The 19,334-nt window shown below is 42.2% G+C and overlaps 1 protein-coding gene across 2 annotated transcripts; it reads right to left on the bottom strand.

The window, feature by feature from the left end:
- Positions 1-791: 791 nt before the first annotated feature.
- Positions 792-17,381, bottom strand: LOC138631644 (dachshund homolog 2-like). 2 transcript variants are annotated; one of them, XM_069716729.1, is made up of 12 exons: positions 16,746-17,381; positions 11,123-11,232; positions 7,023-7,148; positions 6,730-6,846; positions 6,475-6,629; positions 6,095-6,236; positions 5,845-5,889; positions 4,338-4,495; positions 4,009-4,156; positions 3,678-3,803; positions 3,445-3,504; positions 792-2,684 (listed from the first exon to the last, which is right to left on the bottom strand). In XM_069716729.1, exons 1-12 carry the CDS (start codon positions 17,270-17,272, stop codon positions 2,647-2,649), a joined length of 1,752 nt encoding a protein of 583 aa, XP_069572830.1. In that variant the 5' UTR covers positions 17,273-17,381; the 3' UTR covers positions 792-2,646. The 2 variants fall into 2 exon arrangements, with proteins under 2 accessions (XP_069572830.1, XP_069572838.1); XM_069716737.1 differs by lacking the exons at positions 792-2,684; positions 3,445-3,504; positions 3,678-3,803 and adding an exon at positions 3,816-3,939 and having other exon boundaries at positions 3,986-4,156.
- Positions 17,382-19,334: the final 1,953 nt, after the last annotated feature.

The following is a 19,334-nucleotide window of genomic DNA, read 5'->3' on the forward strand; positions in this document are numbered from 1 at the left end:
TTTCTTTTTAAGTCTTGTTTTTCTCATTGAAATCCTTCACCCGGATCTCAAACTGAGGTCTCACCTGGACCAGGTCCTGGACCCGGAGCTGGGCCCGGATTCTGCTGGAACAGTCGACTGTGAACCCTGATCGAGAGAAGGCTTGAGACTGGACGATGGCTGGAGTTGGACCGGTGAAGGTTCTGGTCTCAGCGGTGCGTCGTAGACACCAGTTCCATCTGTGCACTCGTCGGCTCGGTCGATGATGTCGTTGTCAGGTGGTTCCAGGAAGTGAGGTTCACGTTTGGTCAGCGTTTATATTCTCGTGGTGACGCATGATGTGTTTATTATCCGTGTCTGATGGTAATCTGAGTGTCCAGACTGCTTCAGGAAGGAAAAAGAGGACATTGAGACTGAGTATATTAATGATCCGTGTCTTGGGTTTCAGGTTAAAATGTTAAACTCACTTTTTTTTTTTTATTTGTGAACAAAGTCAAATCTTTACAGACACATTTAAAGTGATCAATATCTTCTCAGAGCAGATTAAAGTAATTAGCCACAGGAACCAACCACAGGGGAGGTCTCGGGTCACGTGACTCAAGACTTGTAGCGCAAATTACCCAATTAGGCTGCAGGAGAAAGATGTGTGATTGGTCACCAGCCAGTTCATTATTCTGATTGGAAACATTACGATGAGTAATTCAAGAAAAAAAAAAAAAAAATTCATCTGTTATTTAATAATGTAACATTTGAATTTGATGACAGGTTTGTCCCCCCCCCCTCCCCCGCCCCAACCAACCAACCCACTTCCCCGACCTTGTCCACCCATTGCCCCAACTGCAAAACTATAAAGTTGTTTAGGAGCCTTCTAGACCAGACAGATAATCAGTCAATTATGTCAGCATCTTCCTGCTGGAGATAGACTTTTTTTTTTTTTTTTTAATGATGTTTATGTGAAACACAAGAAGAATCCCAAAGACTTAAATGACTTAGGGACTTCTGGTCCTTTATAGAACAAGGTTCCAGGTCTTCCTGCAGCTGATGGAAACGAATTATCAACAAACTCAAGGCTGAATCGATCATCTTCATTCGTGATTCGTTATCATTTCCGTATTTACACATTCAAACATGAAAAAAAATCTATAATAATAATAATGAAACTGTACAGTTTGATGAGCTGTAAAACCAAAACAAATCGGAAAGATTAACTGCGCCCTGTTAATGTTCAGAGCTCGTTAACAATGTGCTGTTGCTCAGGGTGATGTCACTCCTGAGGGAGGGGCGTGTTCTCAGGGTGATGTCACTCCTGAGGGGCGTGTCCTCAGGGTGACATTACTTTAAAGGTTCAGAACTCGTTAAGCAAATTGTTTTCCTTCTGACTGTGCCCAACCTGTGATGTCATACTGCACTAAAATACACGGTGACATCACTTCTGGGATCTGAGAATCTGAGAAAAGTACTACTACATGTAGTAATAGTACATGTTACATTTAATAATAGTGCTACTTTGAGTTTTACTGAATGAAGTAACAGTACCATCGGAGAGTAGTAGTAGTGTCAGTTTTACAGAATGTAATTACAGTACTACGATATGTTCTAATAGTACTACAAGATGTAGTAACAGCACTATTACGTGTAGTAATAGTAGTACTTTTAGTGAATGAAGTAACAGTACCATCGGAGAGTAGTAGTAGTGTCAGTTTTACAGAATGTACTTACAGTACTACAATATGTTCTAATAGTACTACAAGATGTAGTAACAGTACGATTACATGTAGTAATAGTAGTACTTTTAGTGAATGAAGTAACAGTACTTGGACATGTATTATCAGTTTTACAGCATGTAGTATCAGTAGTACTGCCCTGTAGTATCAGAAGTAGTACTACAATTAGTAACAGTGCTCCTGCATGCAGTATTAGTACTACTACATGCAGTTTGAGTTTTACTGCATATGATAATAGTATCAGTAATATGACTTTTATCAGTTCAAACTAACAAATACTAAATCAAGTTTTGCAGTAAAGAAACAGTAAAATACGCATTACACATTTATAAAAAAAAAAAAAGAGTTTACGGTGTGGCCCCGCCCCCTACAGGTAGGAGTGAGCGACACTTTTTTTTTTTTGTTCTAGTTCAGTTTTTGACTGTTTTTAACGCAGTCCACAGCTACTGGGAGCAGATCCAGCAGATCAACAGCCAATGGCTCTGGACCTGTCGCGACCTTTGACCCCCTCACAAGGCCACATGCTCCATGTTCTTCCAACTGATGACATCGCAGATAGTCACGTGACGGTGAGACTTAACTCCTTCCCCCCTTCATGCCGTCCACCTTTTGTTTGCACAGCCTCTATTGTCTCTTTATTATTAAGACCATAATCAAAAGTAACAATATCCATAACGGTCCCTTAAAACCAGACTGAGAGGTGGCTGATGGGAGTTTGAGTCTTTAGTTACTCTTTTATCTTCGTTTAAGTCTTCGCTGTCTGTTTTTTCTTTTTCAGGAGGTTCAGTCCTTCAACCTCTCCGTCTTCTTCATCTCTTCCTCTTCATCATCCGTCCTCCTCCTCCTCATCCTCCCACCTCCTCTTCCTGCCTCCTCCTCCTCCTCTTCATCCGTCCTCATCTTCATCCAACCGTCTTGGAGTGAGAAACAGGTGTGTTGTCTCTCAGAAGAGGAGTGGAGGTTTGGTGAACGCTCTGTTCTCTGCAGACAAAAACAAAAACTTAGATGTTTTGAAACCTGATGATTAAAATGTTTGTTATACTTTAAAAAAAAAATAAAAATAAAAACAGCCTGTCAGAATTCCCTGAAGTCCAAAAAAAACAAAAAAACATTGCTCAGTTAAAATATAAACCAGGAAATAAAACCGCTAATTATTTCTCACGTATGAGAAGGTGCAACTACAGAATCATTTTTCTTTAACAATAATACAAAAACAAGGGCTGGAGGGATTAATTTACCACTAAATTGAAGCTGATACAATCATTTCTCAAAAGCTGGAATTATCACATTTTTGTAAGAAAAGCGACATTATAAATAAAATAGCTGCAGATTATTTTCAACTAATCATTTTTCAGCTGTACTTGTATTAACGGTTTATTTTAATTCGTATTTTATTTCTGTGTAAAAATGTAATGATTGAAAGTAACTGCAGCAGTCGGACACTGACGACGCATCCGAGTGTCTGCTGTGATGAATGAGTGTTATTTAGGGGTCCGGCTGGAGGAAACCCGGTTTGGAAGTATTTAGTTCTGCCGTTCGGTCTGTGATTGTTTCCACGATTCAATTTCACAGTCGACAAACACTTCCTGTGGTTTCATATCTTATTTGTGTGTGTGTGTGTGTGTGTGTGTGTGTGTGTGTGTGTGTGTGTGTGTGTGTGTGTGTGTGTGTGTGTGTGTGTGTGTGTGTTTCTGACTGACTGATTTACTGTCTCTGAGATTCAGATGATGCTGCTTGTTACCGTGAGCTGCAGAGTTTTCCTGCTGTTTGTTCTCCAGTTCGCTCTCCGGAGTCACTGCGTCTGAAAACCACAAGAAAAAAAACGTGAGCACGACGGGAACGACGTTAAGCATCGCCGTGTTGGAGCCACGCTGAGATCTACAAGTTTTTGTTTGTAATTTCTGGTTTTAGTTGATGATGAAAACGGAGACAATAAGAGACAGAAATGAAAGGAGGTGCGTTGCATTTGTTCACCTGTGAAGGAGTCGGAGTGTTTGAGAGCTCGCTCCACCTGCTCTCTCCTCCTCGACTCAAAGTCCAGCGCCTCCTGCAGCTTCCTCTTCGCCTTCTTCTCCTTCTTCAGCCTCCTCTGGACAGACGCTGACACAGGACAGACAGGACAGACAGACAGGATAAACAGGAGTGACTGACTACCTGCTGTACACTGACAGTTTTATTGGTCTTTGATCTGTCTCACCTCTGACCTGTCTCACCTCTGGTCTATGGCCTGTCTCACCTCTGGTCTCTTACCTGTCCCACCCCTGGTCTATGGCCTGTCTCACCTCTGGTGTCTGACCTGTCTCACCTCTGCTCTGTAGTTCGGAGCTCAGTTGTCTCTGCAGTGTCTGCCGGGTGTCTCTCTCTCTCTCCAGCTCCAGTTTTAACTCTTTCCTCTCCAGCTGGTTGTGTTTGTCGTGCGAGCGCGCACTCTCCACCGCCACCTTCAGGAGACCCTGAAACACACACACACACACACACACACACACACACACACACACACACACACACACACACACACACACACACACACACACACACACACACACACACACACACACACACTCAGGTAACGTCTGTGATTGTCTCTACGTCGCCGTCTCTCCCAGAACGCGTGTTTTACTTTCTCTCCGTCACCTGTATGTTGGTCAGCAGCGTCTCCATGGACGACAGACCCTCAGCCAGCAGGAACGGAGCGAAGGCGCTGTGGGCGTGGTTGATGGACAGCGGCTGCGAGGTGAGAGCCAGCTGCTCATAGGTCGGTTTGAGGAGGGGGAGGGGCATCAGGCTGTAATCTGCAGGAGTGAAGACACACAGGTGAAACAAAATGGACAATGGAAAATCTCTCTCTCTCTCTGTGTGTGTGTGTGTGTGTGTGTGTGTGTGTGTGTGTGTGTGTGTGTGTGTGTGTGTGTGTGTGTGTGTGTGTGTGTGTGTGTATATAGCTCTGTCATTATGAGAACCAGTGTAAGTGTTAAAACTAGGTAGTGAGGACAGTTTTGCAGACTGGTGACATTTGGTCTGTTCTTGGGCATTATGCTCATTAATGTCAGCCAGTCCTCACAAGTATACAAACATACAGCATAAAACACATTATTTGTGTCCGGATGCTCAGCTCTTTTGTTTGTATTATTTATTTATTTCCTCCCATCTACCGGACAAAAACCTGGAAGATAAAACTCTGGAAATCTGCTTTTCTGGAAGTGTCGACGTGACGTAAATATCCAGATTATGATCGTGTCCGTTAACATCAAATCCTGATTTTACAATCCTGGATTATTCTATCTGGAGCAGGGCGGCAACTGATGTTTATTTTCTTTCAATTTAATGTGACTTTAATTCATTAGTTGTTTAGTTTGTACAGTTGGATTTTGCTTTTACAAGAGATACAGAAACAAAAATATGTTTGAGAAACCAGAAAACATTTTTTCTATCTATTGAATAATTGATTAATTAACTTTGCCTTTTTATTTCCACATTGACATCTCTACATTACTGTCTCTGCATTAATGTCTCTACCTCGTTGTCTTGAAGGTTTCCATCCCTACATAATAATTTCTTTATTATCGTGTCTACTTTGTGTCTACATCATCTTTTTTTTGTCTCTACTTTATCACCTGTGCTAAAGCGATGGCTTCTTGCTGTGACTAAAACCAGGAAAGGACTCTGACTCCAGATCCAGGATTTAGGTCGATCTTGGTAACACCAACTACATTTTACAGAAATCTTTGAGGAGGTGAAAGAAATAAAGTGGTTAAAAAAAAAAAAAAAACTCAAATTCTACTTATGAACAGGCCTCTTAAATGAACCTTCACCCGGTTTTTATTTATTTTTAAAAAAAAAAAAAAAACATAAACTGCTGGACGTTAGAAACAGAAAGAAAGAGGAGAGACGGAGGAGACGGAGGAGAAAGAGGAGGAGGAGGAGACAAAATGTTTGTGTGTTGTTATAAATAAAATATCAGAAGTACTGGTGTCCGTATCCAAACGCCTCCGGGCACGTTACCGTTCATGTGCCATCTGCTCCGTCCTCAAACACACACACACACACACACACACACACACACACACACACACACACACACACACACACACACACACACACACACACACACACACACACACACACACACACACACTCTTACCTTTTTCTGTCGACATCTTTTTAATGCTGTTTTCTGGCTCCCCATCTGTGGAGTGAACGCACACTTTGAGATTAGATTTGAACATTGATGACAATGACAATTGATGCCAACGGTAGCATGTGATCTACTGTGTGTGTGTGTGTGTGTGTGTGTGTGTGTTCTTGTATAACTAATGTTGTGGGGACATCACGTGAATCATCTTCACAGTTTCAGTGACATGTTTTTGTTTTTTGTGTTTGTGCACGCTGACCCAGCTCCGGAGGAGGAGGCGATGACGAGGAAGAAGAAGAAGAAGCTCTGGAAGGTGATTGGCTGGTTGGTTCCTGGGGGCGGAGCTCATCGTCACTGGGGCAGGGGGAGGGGCAGGGGGAGGGACTTCCTGTCGGAGACTCCTGGACAGGAAGGAGGGAATTATCACGGTTCGCAGCAGCACTGTTAGCGTTGCTGTAATTAACCACAGAACTGTTAGTGTTTGCGTTTTTAGTGTTAGCACTTTTTAGCTGGCATCGACAGTGTTATCATTAAAAATCAAGACCGTGGCGAGATTAGGAATTAGAAATGTTAGCCACAGCACCGTTAGTCGTCACGCTGTCATCGCCAGCTCCGTTGGCGTTAGTTCTGCCCGCTTACCTTGCTCTCTTTTGTTTGGGCCCGCGACACAGCGGCCATGTTTGCCAAACTGCTCAGCTGACTCATCTGGTTCATCGCCATGGCAACGCTGGCCGGAGGCAAGCCCACGGGGAGGAGAGGGTGGGGCATGACCATAAAAGGAAGGTCCGACAGACCTGAGGAGGAGGAGGAGATGGAGGAGTGAGTATAAAACACGTGCTGCGACGCCAAACTAACGATGACCAGTTATCCAATCAGAGGACAGCTGGGACTCACGGTTGGCCAATAGGGAGCCGTGCTGCTGCAGAGTGTTGAGGTGGAGAGAGGCTGAACTGACCGAGGAGCGAGGAGAGAGGAGGTGCTGCTCCTTCTCCCAGGACCCGTCACTGCCTCCTGCCAAGGAGACAGGGAGGAGAACGCAGGAGACGAGGAGACAAACGGAGGAGACGAGGACAAAACGGACAGATAAAGGAGACAAACGTGAGGACGTGAGTGGACGTGCTGGAAGTAGAAAGTTACAGATGAGTTTTTGGCGTCGAAGACCAAAAGAGACCAAAAGGGAGTCGAACCCGTGTCGTCGTTCTCCGACTCCGCTCCGCTGGGGTGTCGCTGCTGATCCCTGTTGCCGTGGAAACCCATCATCATCCTCATCTTCTGCAGCTTCAGCGCCTCGGCCATCGCCACCGCCGTCAGACCTGCGGAGATGAACGACGGTGAAAAGTGAGTATGATTGTGTGTGTGTGTGTGTGTGTGTGTGTGTGTGTGTGTGTGTGTGTGTGTGTGTGTGTGTTGGAGGGGGGGGGGGGGAGATGTTCCAAATGTTTTGAGGAAGTTGCTGACTGATCAATAATTAATAACTCCGGCAGCCTGAAAGTCTCCAGCGACCGTCGGTGTCTCTCGACCACCTCTCTCCCCGCAGCCACTTGGCCCAGTTAATTGGCTCCTCTAATTAATTCGATTAGTATTAACGAGGGACCGCTGCTAACGAGCGGACAGCACCCCTCCCCCCCGCCCCACCCTCCCCGCGGCTCGTTAAAAAAAAAAAAAAAAAAAACTCCAGATGAAGAAAAACACAAAGAAAGTTTTGATCTTTTTTTTTTTTTTTTTTTTTTTGTTTCCCTGCAGCAGATTCAGATTTTTATTTCAGCTCGCGAAACTGGAACGTTTAATGTCAGGAGACCGTGAAACCGGCCTCACGTCAGTTCGTAGATAAATCCGGGATGCGCTTAGCATAGCTTAGCACAAAGACTGGAAGCAGGTGGAAAGAGTTGCAACAGGGTGGCCGCTTGAGTCAGCTGGGAAGAATTTGAGGGGACGGACAATTCATTTAGTCATTCACACAATTAAGGTGTATTTTCTGTGCTTGTGAACCTCATCTCTGTCCGTTATTGGACCATCTAACCCCAAATTCTTTGGGGTCTCGATTACGTGATGCACATCGTTGTGTCGCCTCCACTTTTTTTCACGTCTCTGTCATGATGGTGACACGTATCATCTTGGAATTTCTTCAAATCATTCACTTGGACTTTGTGGATAAAACTCGCATGCTTAATGATGATAATATTTCACACAAATGTCTCAATACATAAAATAATGAAGTGATAAACATATATCTGTACCTGTTTTGGGTTGTTTTTTTTGCACTGTGAGAGAGAAGCTGCAACCGGAGGCAAATTCCTCGTATCTGTAAACATACCTGGCCAAAAAGTCTGGTTCTGGTTCTGAACTTTGTGTTCTGTCAGAATTGGCCCACGAGATGTGAACTGTGAAAGAACGACCTCAACACGGCTAAATTACTTCTTCTTTTTTTTTTTTTTTTTTGGGGGGGGGGGGGGGGGTTAATTTGAAGGTAATTTAATCTGGAATTTAATTAGACTTTTTTTGGTATATTAACAGACCCGACTGGAGTTTCCCTCTTTATTATTATGTTCCCATCCCGCACATCAAACAGCAGACTTCTAAAATATATAAAGATATGTTTCATGTCTGTGAATTATTTTCTCAAACCACAGAGTCTATTACGGAAAGCTTTCAGGTGGTGAAACCCCAAAACAGGAAACGCAACGCTGAGATGCACCCCGGTGACTTCATAATAAACACAAATAAAAAGACGCGGGCAGAAATAAACGCGTGTCAGTTTGATGAATTCATCTTGTTTACGGTCAAAATTGTCTCTACTGAGGAAACAGGAAGTGGAACGTTGAAAACTGGTCTGCATGTGTCATTTACACTTTGCTGACTGAAGTTACGCACAACACAACACAACACAACACAACACAACACAACACAACACAACACAACACAACACAACACAACACAACACAACACAGTTTGTATGAAGGTTTAAAGATCAATGAATGTATTTTCTTCCTCCACCGCAAGACAACGAGACTTTATCCTCAGTTTATACTCAACCTTTACAACATTTTAATTAACTCTGTGTGTGTGTGTGTGTGTGTGTGTGTGTGTGTGTGTGTGTGTGTGTGTGTGTGTGTGTGTGTGTGTGTGTGTGCGCGTGCACGTGCACGTGCACGTGCACAAAGCTAATCATTTTCTTATTCGTTTGATCTCTCCGTCTCTGACCTCGGTCAAAAGAAATGTGGCAGTTGGAGTATTTTTTAATAAAAGCCGAAGTGTGTGTGTGTGTGTGTGTGTGTGTGTGTGTGTGTGTGTGTGTGTGTGTGTGTGTGTGTGTGTGTGTGTGTGTGTGTGTGTGTGTGTGTGTGTGTGTGTGTGTGTGTGTGTGTGTGTTTTCATTAAGCTGTCAGGTCTGTCAGCGAGGTGACGGAGGTGAAAGGTTCGGTATGTGCTTCGTCCTCTCCGTGGCCAGCGGAGCGTCTCTGCTGGATTAAAAGTCTCCGCCGGACAGAAACATTAAAGACTTCAGTGTTCTGCTTCGTTTTCATCGTTCGACCGTCCGACTTCAGCCAGGTAGCGAGATGACAGCCCATAAACTCTTCCAGTGTTTCAGTGAACATCTCTACGAACCATCTGTCTACTTTAAAAGAGTCCCAAAATGATAAATGTCCTTTTTATCTGCAGTGAAACCAACGTTGATGGTTAAAGAGGACATTGTGATGCATGTTTATTCTGTAGCTCTGCCAACAGATCTCTACAGGATTTACACTTAAAGTCCCCCCCCCCCACCTCTCCTCCCCATGAGCCCTCTCTGCTCTGATTGGTCAGCTTCAGACGCTACGAAGAAGCAAACAAGTTGTTGAATTTCACTTATTTATTTATTTTGTCTTTCTTTACTTAAAACGTTGACGTCTGAAATACATCTGCACGCGTTTAAAACCTGAATCTGAAATTTTGGATCCGGATGACGGCAAAAAAAAAAAAAAAAAAAAAGACTCGACCCTAGCGACGGTTTTAGCGACAACTTTTGCAGTGTCAGCAATGACTTCAGCAACGACGTTGGCAGCAACATTGACAACAACCTTATTAACAACCTCAGCAGTAAGCTTAGCAATAACGTTTGAAACAGAATTAATAACAACAACTTTATAACATTCGTAACAACCTCGGCCACAACCTTAACAACGCCTTCAGCAACAATGTCAGCAATAACCTCAGCCTCAAAGGCTACTATGGGATGGATGAATCAGTTTTTATTTTAACAATCCATAATTTGTTTAATTATTATTTTTTTAACTCATGAAACTAATAATCGCTTGTTATTTCTGCTGCCACCTGAAGAGCTCATCGGGAAGCTGCTTTTTGACCCTGAATTCTGCCTGTCAGGCATTTCTGCCTGTTCATTTAGTGAAGAAACAAAACTATTATATATATATATATATATTTAATCCGGCAGTTTCCTCTCATCTCTGTGTGAATCCCACCGCGTTACTGTACACTCGGTGTGATTAGAGCTATAATTAGCATGCTTAATTAGCAGATGTCAAAATGACTGACAGATTGGAGTCTCACCCGAAGCACTCCTTTTGTGTGTGTGTGTGTGTGTGTGTGTGTGTGTGTGTGTGTGTGTGTGTGTGTGTGTGTGTGTGTGTGTGTGTGTGTGTGTGTGTGTGTGTGTTATTTCATCTTCTAAAAAGCATTAAAGAAAAGCTGCTTAAGAAGATGATATAAGCGTGTGTGAGTTTTTCTTCTTCGAGCTGGAGTCCCAGTCGGTGTTTCCGTCCACCGGTTTTCACGCACTTTTACGATTTGAGAGGAAACGCCAGAAAAAACATTATTGTGACGCGTAAACAATGTGAAACATGTTGTTGTTGGTTTTTTTTTAACGCTTTGCTGAAAAAGTACCGAATGGCATTGACAAAGGAAGAAGTCTCATATCTGGAGCTCAAAATTATGAAAATAATCTGATGGCATCCCGTGTGTGTAATTTTCCTCGCGCATGAATTATTGTCACGATGTACGTTTGTTTGTTTATTTCTTCACAGCGTGTTATTACAGGAGCTTCATGGAAATTTTGACCCGATGCTGTTTGTAAAGTGAATCAGTTTGTTTTATTTGTGACATCAAGGACGAATGAATCATCAGTAAATATTTTAAACGGCCTACGTTAAAGGGTTTCACGTCTGGTTTTATATCCATTCATATCCTGTATGTTGTCAGAGGTAAAAATCTGTAAAAAAAAAAAAAAAAAAAAAAATACTCCTAAATTGAATACATTATTTGACTAAATTTGAACATTTGTTTTGCTCACCTGTTTGAGACAGCAGGGCGGGGCTTAGCAGACTGTGTGGGAGGAGCCTGGAGCCGTCAGTCATGGTGGCCACACCCAGAGTTCTCTTTGGAGGACGACCTGGTCGAGAGCTGAGAGAAGGAGACCATTAAACACACAGCGGGACGCTCCTTTAAAGGTACCTACTGACCTCCTTAAAAGACGGAGGAGGAAACGCTCGGAGGGGATTCCACCTTAAATAACACACCTCCCTGAATAATTCATGAGAAGTGGCCTTTCCTCTGCTCGGCTCACTTTTAATATTCCAGGTTAATCTCATACTTTTAACGTCATGAATTAATCTATTTCATGTTTCTCTCTCCTGAAGGCCTTTCGGTGTCAGTGTTGATCGTCCCCGGGGAAGACTTTAAGAGACGCACTGGTCGATTCACACAGAGAGACAGAAAGGACGAGTCTGAAGGTATGAAAGCATGTTGAATTTTAAGTAAACTGAAAACGAAGAAAACATTTAGTTTATATTTAACAGTAAAACATGAAAAGCTGAAATAAACTGACATGATTATACAATATTATTACATTCATATCGAACACCAACTCACATCATAATAAATACAACGATGAGTGGTGAAATAAATCAGAGAAAGCATGAATTTACTTATTACATTTTTCGGTTAAAAAATGACTTAAAAATGCATTTTTAAAAACTGAAAAAAAAAACAAGAGGTCTATTTGTGATTCTTTATATTTATTTTGTCAGAAATGTATAAATTCACGTGTGTGACATCACTGATGATGTCACACAATATTAATTGTGATTACTTTAAATGCGTTCAAGAGGCCCTGTGTGCCGTGTTGCCATGGTTACCACACCTGCCAAAACCTGCCATTTCAGCTGTTTACAAACACACTTGTGTTGGTTTTACTATCTTCTTGAGGACCCTGGTCGATGTGATACGTTCCCAGGACAACCTGAACCTGAACCCTCAAACAGGTTTAAAACTCACTCTGGACCTCACAAAGACAGACAAACGGCAGAGCACACGCACACATATGCACACACATTGACAGTCCTGGGGGGGAGTACGCACAGGTCAGTGTTTGATTGACAGGTCCGAGACAACCCGCCCACACACATAGTAAATTAAATTCCTCAGGACAGTGTGTGTATGTGTGTGTGTGTGTGTGTGTGTGTGTGTGTGTGTGTGTGTGTGTGTGTGTGTGTGTGTGTGTGTGTGTGTGTGTGTGTGTGTGTGTGTGTGTGTTAGGGGGTTTCGACACTTAATTAAACTGGGACAAGATGTCTTTTCTTCTGCGCACACACTCTGAACCCAGTTCAACCCAGTGAGACCAGTTCAGCTCCGTCTGAAACTTCAGAACCAACAACATGTGGAAAAACAGTTGTTGTGGTCCGTTTGTTCACCCTTCACACTTTTACCACTTCAAAGTGTCCAATCAGAAGAGGACTCTCGCTTGTTGTGTTTGACTGTTGACTATATTTTGTATTTTTTTTGTTTGATATAGTTCGTGGCCGAGTATTTATCCTCGTGTCGGCGCTTTTGTCGTGTCTGCAGAGAAGCTGCATTCGTGTGATCTCTTGCTATGAAGGTCGACCACACACACCCATAAATTATGAAGTCAATATGTTTCCGCTGACAGCAGCTGATTTACTGCAGAGCATCACTGACACACAGCTGAGTGTGTGTTAGAAGTTCTATTTCTGTGAGGACCACTTCTTCAGAGGTCCGTGCGAAGCTTCAGGACTTGAAAGGTTATGTTATGATATCACATTACATCAGACGCTATGTTACCTAATGAAAAGTTATTTGTTTCATTTCAATCAGCGCACGGCTGCTAAAAACAACGATTTAAAACAAAAAGTATTTTAACGCTTGTTCAAACAACAACGTACAACGTGTAACAACAAACGCACACACACACACACACACACACACACACACACACACACACACACACACACACACACACACACACACACACACACACACACACACACACACACACAGAGTTTCCTTCATCAGTTTAATAAGAATCAGGAGATTAAAGATGATTAACACAAACAGCCTGTTCACATTAAAGCTGTGATTTCCTCACTGTCAGTCCTAATTTAACACTTGTCACACACACGACACACACACACAGACGCGCACACACACACACACACAGACGCACACACACACACACACACACACACACACACACACACACACACACACACACACACACACACACACACACACACACACACACACTCTGTTAATTCTTTAATTAGTTGAGGCTCATTTACATAATTTGATCACAAGGAAAAAAAACATTTTGATCCACATTCAGCACTAATCTACCTACATGTGACTAAACACACTTAATGCACACACACACACACACACACAAAGATAATACACACCTGGAGGCAACACAAACATTAATTTCAACCGACATGAAGATCGTGTGTGTTTCTGTGCACACGTCTTTAAATTCTTGTGTGGACGGATTTCTGTTTATTTCTGAACCGTGAGGACATTTTTGAACTGTGAGGACATTTCTCATTTCTGAGGACACTTCTGCTGTTCTTCAAAGGGTTGTCTGAGCGTTGAGAGAGGATAGACTTCGGTTTGGGTAAAGTTGGGTTTGTGTCTGACCTGACCGGTCTGATAACGTCAGAAACGTCGTCCCCACACTGTGTCTCTGTCCTCTGTAACTTTGTGAGACCATTTAAAGCGCTCAGCAGGGTAGAGGTGATAGAAGAGAGCTGATGTGGCCGGACGGCATGTCATAACATTACGTTTATAATTCTTAAAGGAGACACAGGATGGTCGACGTCAACATGATTTCCAGGTTAAAGCTCTTGTCGTTCGAGTGAAAGTAGACGACAGCACTGACACACAAATTAAATCGGCATTCTCAAACCAACCAAACTGCAAACAATTAAAAACAGGAACTAGACAAACAACAAACACATCTTAAAATGTGAAAATTTCTCTGCGACAAATTTCCTTCCAAACTCCAAAATAAGAGGAAATAATAGGTCAGAGGGGGAAACGTAAAAAGACAAATCCGCAGAGAGGAGGTCGTTCATTTATAGCTTGAAAATGTAAAAGAAACGCCGACGCCTCTTTGGCTTGCAGAGTCTTATTTTAACTTTGACCACGTAATACACAGACTCCTGACATCATAACAGGATATAAATGACATCAAATCACAAAATGCGTCATGTGTCCCTTTAAGCTTTACAGCAAAGGACCTGGGAAGGCATCGTGTCAACGATGGTCCTCACAAAGACAGAAAGACCAACACGTGTGTGAGTGTGTGCTTCAGGCGTCCCTGCTGGCAACATAGTTGTCCATATGGCGCGCGAACACACACACACACACACACACACACACACACACACAATTATTGGAATTATTATTATTTAATATATTTAATATTTTCTGTCTGTCTTACAAATTTGATTATTTCCTGTTCCATATTATGAAGATTAAGCATCATTAAGTGAACAACAGATCTGTAGAAACAACTGTTTGAATAATCAGTTCATATTTTTGTCATATTTCGATCGAACCTCCCTCCATCTTCCGCAAACTGGAATGATCCTTTAAAGCTTCTGCAGCAGCATCCTGCAGGGTGGAGGATGTGATCAGAAACTCTGCAGCCATTACTGGATTCATTGACTATTATATTAAAAAGAAAATATTTGTTCAATTTTCAGGCATCTGTTGGATTTCCGCTTTTCGTTGTCAGATATAGTTCATTTAAAATCTTTTGTTTTTAGACGCCCCTTTGAGCTGCAGGAAAAGTTTGCACATTTTCTGTTTCACAGTCCACAGATCGATTAATCGAGAACATAATCTGCAGATTAGTTTCAGCCTTATTGCATCAGATCTTTTACCTGCAGCTGTCGGACGAGATGAGAAGCGACAATAAAACAGCTGCTGAGGAACTGCAGCAAAAATCCCATTTACCTTTGAAAACAGGAGCAAATGTGAAGAAACCAAAGCGGTAAATAAAGATCAGATCACATATTCCAGCTTCTTTATTATCAATTCATCTGCTGATTAGCTTTTATTGATTAATAGTTTGATATAGAACATCCAAAATTTCCACCTTAGTCAAAGTCTTATAGTGTCTCGTTTTATCGACTGAGTCTGAAAAAAAAAATCCTAAAATTTTCATTTTACTGCGGCAGAAACAGAAAATCCTCTCAGTCAACGATCAACTCATAATCAGTGAACCGACTTCTGTCGGTTTTCATGCGAATAACTTCCTGAATAAATCAATAAATAAACAGATTCTTAAGACATCGTGAAGTCAAAACTGCTGCAACAAAAAAACAAAAATCTGCCGATGTCATCGTTATTCTCACTGTTACAGCAATTAGGCTATCAGATGAAAAAAAAAATCATCCATAATCCACCATTAGGTTTGTTTTAGATTTATTTTTTTAAGCTTTACAGAGAGATGAAATAATATTTGTTAGTCCTTTTTAATAAATAATCGATCCAAGGAACACTATTGTAAAAGGTGATGAATCGTTTCAGTTTAAAATGACACCGGTTTCATTATTATAGTTTTAGGTTTTATTGAATAAATCAGCACGTTAATCAATTAAAGTGGAAGGGATTTCAATATTTTTGGTTGATCTTGTTTGTTTTTTTTACTCTGAATAGATTAAACTGTGACAAATTACAGAAAAACAACTGCAGATACATTTAAAACGCTCAGTTTTACATGGAAAACATGTTAAAGGCTGTCGTGATGAATCAAAAAAAAATTTTTTAGGTCATGTTGATTCATTAAAAGTCAAACTAATGAAATACTATTTTGTTTTCTCTCTGCTGCATTGGTTGGTGTTACACAAACATTTATCACCGACCTGATTATTTGGTTTGTAAAAATATGAATTTTAAGGGGCAGATTTCTTAGATCTGTTTAATATGTTTATTACACTTTACTTTATTCTGAAAGGTCTGCTGCAAACAAAGTAATTATTCAATAAAAACTAACTGGATGTCGGCATGATAGTTTTTCCCACATAGATTTGATATTGAAATTAGTTTTTTTCCTGATCAGATTCAGATTGTTGTATCAATGTTATATTTCCATGTCAAGGGTTCTGTATTGATCCCAGCATCTTCCAGATCATCATGTTGGAAAATGAAATTCAAAGACACTGAACAAAGATCCAAATAGCTGAAAACGTTACTGAGGACTTCTGATTTTCGGTTTTTGTTGTATCAAATCTCAGATTTCCTGGTGTTTTTATTTGAAAAACATCTTACATTTCTTTTTTACACATTTTTTTTTTACTTAAATCATTAGCCTAAATGCTCTTGTTAAATTGTTGGAGGTATTAACTCGATTTAAATGATCGATTTAGGTTTGTTATTGTTTAGTTTTGTGTTGAATTTCTTCAGTTGTTTTAAAAAAAATTTTTTAAAAAAAATGTTATGTCTTTAGAAATAAGTGTTTTCACTTTAGCTCACTTTGTTTTGATTTATGTCAGGAATCAATCGATTAATCAATCACTCATCATTCCCTGTGATAACCGGCTTCAGGCTCCAGGTAAATTAAGATAGGCTATAAACTGATAAAACAGCCGTTATTAAACTTCCGGGTCCCGGCTCACCTGGCATTGGTGCAGTCCCGGTACAGCGTCTCGAAGTCGGCCCTGGTGATGAGTTTGCAGCGGTTCACTCCGGGCTGGATGGCTCCGAGCCCCCGCAGGACGCGCACCTGCTCCACGGTGCAGACCACCGGGCTGATGTCCAGCCGCTTCAGCTTGGTGTAGACGGTGTGCAGGCCGCCCACCAGGTGCTTCAGGAACAGCTCGAACACCTGCGGCAGGCAGATCAGCTCCGCGTCGTTCACCGTGAACGATGCCACCTTCACTCCGTGAACTTCCACCATCCTGCACTCGGTGTGCGGCGAAGCGCCGCCGCCTCCTCCGCCGCCGCCGCCGCCGCCGCCTCCTCCGCCGCTCGTCCCGTTCGCGTTGACTGGAACTCTGCCGCTCCCGCCGCTCAGGAAAGCTCCGGAGAGGCGAGCGACGGGGAGGTGAGGGGAGCTCGCTGGATTGAGGGCACTGTAAAGCGGGTCGGAGGTAAAGAGAGGGTCGGTGGGCGGGGTGGAGGTCCGGATGGAGGAGCCCGCCATGTCAGCGAAGAAAAAGAAATAAAGACCAAGTCAGAGTTGTTCTTTTCTTTTCGTCCTGCTCTCCATCCGCGTCCGTCTCCTCCGCTGCGGCCGCTCGGACTGACTTTCCTCCGCGACTCACTCCGCTCCGACTCGAGCTCTCCGCCTCGCTCTCTCTCAGGCGCACAGGCCTCCCATTGGCTGAAGGAGGCTGCTCGGGGGGCGGGGCTTCTGCGCAGTGAATTTGTATCTGACAGGTGAATGATTGACAGCTGACTTTGGCCATTTCAATTGAATTATTTTTTTGTGTCACAAAAAAAAAAAATCCAGTGAAAAGAGATAAAAAACCGACAGCCAATAATAACTGAAGCTGTCTGTTTGGTATAACGGGGATGGATTATCTTATCATTATCTCACCTTATTATTATATTATTATTATATATTATTATACAGGGATGGATTATTCTGCGAAGGAGAATCTGTTTATTTAGTAATTTATCGATCTTTTCTTTTCTATTTAGCCTGTCTTGCTCTTTGTTACCTGTTTCCATCGAGCGCTTTTGTTTCCTTCGGAGGCTTCATTTTTTTCAGTTTCGATAATAAACTGGTATAATTTCAAAATAGGTTAAACAACAGACTGATGGAGCCTCTGCCAGGTTTCACATTAAGAGCCGCGCGTCAAATTAAAAGCATCAAATTAACCTTTACAGAGCAAAGCAGATTAAATGTCAGCAGGAAAACAATCACATCCATATGATATATTTATCAAATACTCCTGAATGCATCACATTCAATCTATTTCGATACTCAATTTGTCTCAGATATTGATCTTCCTGATTCATATCAGTCCCACAGATCCTGGTCCTGATCTGGTATTCATGCTGATACTGTTATTGATCCTACTGTCAATCATGATCCTGATCTTGGCCCCTGAATCCATTCTTTATTGATCTTCATGCTATTGTTCCAATACTGATCCTGACCGTCATATTGATTCTGATCCTGTTTATGAACCTGATATTTATCCAGACACTGATCTTCATCTTATTTGTTAGTTTTTTTGTTTGTGTATTTGTTTTACGATCTTAAACCTGAACCCGATCTGTCACTGACATGAATATCGATATCTGATCCTACACCGTTTCTATTGGACGACTGTCCAGCCTTAAGCTCCGCCTCCAGGCAGTTGTTGGTGGTTTCCCGACAGCCAGTCAGCATGAAGTACATCTGATTAGACAAACAAAAAACAAACATCTAAACTTTGCTTCTTAAATTTGGTTCAAACTCCTGAAATACGACAGATCAACAAAGTTTAGTATCGGCTAGAAATTCAGTTTAACCCTTTTGGTCGCTGTGAGGAACCAAACTCCTTCAAGGTTGTTTCCTTCTCGTCCCCATCTCGCTTTCACTTCTCATCTCCGGAGGTTTCTCTGGGTTTTTAAACATGTTGGCAGCTCATCACAGCCGTCCTATCGGCACACAGCCCTCGTTAAACACTTCACGCTAACGAGCTACAAAAGGCCGTTTAATGTGAGGAACAGAAGAGACGCCAGGAAAGATTTAACAGAGGAACACTTTGTTTTTCGTTTCAACTCTCTTCAAGCGTTTTCACCGACAGACCGAGCGGCTGCAGATCAATGGCAGGGTAATCTGATTACTGATGAATTTTAATATTACCTGGTTACAGGTTTTGGTTTATTTCAATCTAGTTTTCATCTCGCCGAGTAAACTACACATTTAACCCTTTAAATGTAATAACTGAAGTTTATAATAACTGTCGTCTGGACAATTATCACGAGAGAACATTGTTGTAGCTCATGATCGGACCTGATGGTGGCGCTGTTGTCTCACTGCCTCCGAAGGTCCCAGTAGAACTCGGTGCTGACAGTCTGACCCCGGGGGACGAATTCAACGGTGACACGACCCCCGCTGATATCACAGACCGCCCACGCGGTGGACGCTCCTTCTTCACTCTTGACGTGTGTCACTCGAAGTGTCACGCGCTGCATTCAGGAGCGCTCGTTTTGGATTTCACCTCGTATGACCTGACTGATATTCATATCCATAATAATCCATATCCATA

The sequence above is a fragment of the Brachyistius frenatus genome, unplaced genomic scaffold (genome assembly GCF_029030835.1).
Source record: "Brachyistius frenatus isolate BFR_SWC_R1_liver_20210118 unplaced genomic scaffold, ASM2903083v1 Contig_5, whole genome shotgun sequence".
In the NCBI taxonomy this organism is placed as follows: domain Eukaryota; kingdom Metazoa; phylum Chordata; class Actinopteri; family Embiotocidae; genus Brachyistius; species Brachyistius frenatus.

What these genes read in the sequence shown, in the direction of transcription:
- LOC138631644 (XM_069716729.1), bottom strand. Translation starts at nt 17,272, where the DNA reads ATGGCGGGCTCCTCCATCCGGACCTCCACCCCGCCCACCGACCCTCTC. An exon ending in CCCAAACAAAAGAGAGCAAG is followed by an intron (nt 6,237 to 6,474) that starts GTAAGCGGGCAG and finishes CTTCCTGTCCAG; the next exon opens with GAGTCTCCGACAGGAAGTCC. An exon ending in GCCTCCTCCTCCGGAGCTGG is followed by an intron (nt 5,890 to 6,094) that starts GTCAGCGTGCAC and finishes TTCACTCCACAG; the next exon opens with ATGGGGAGCCAGAAAACAGC.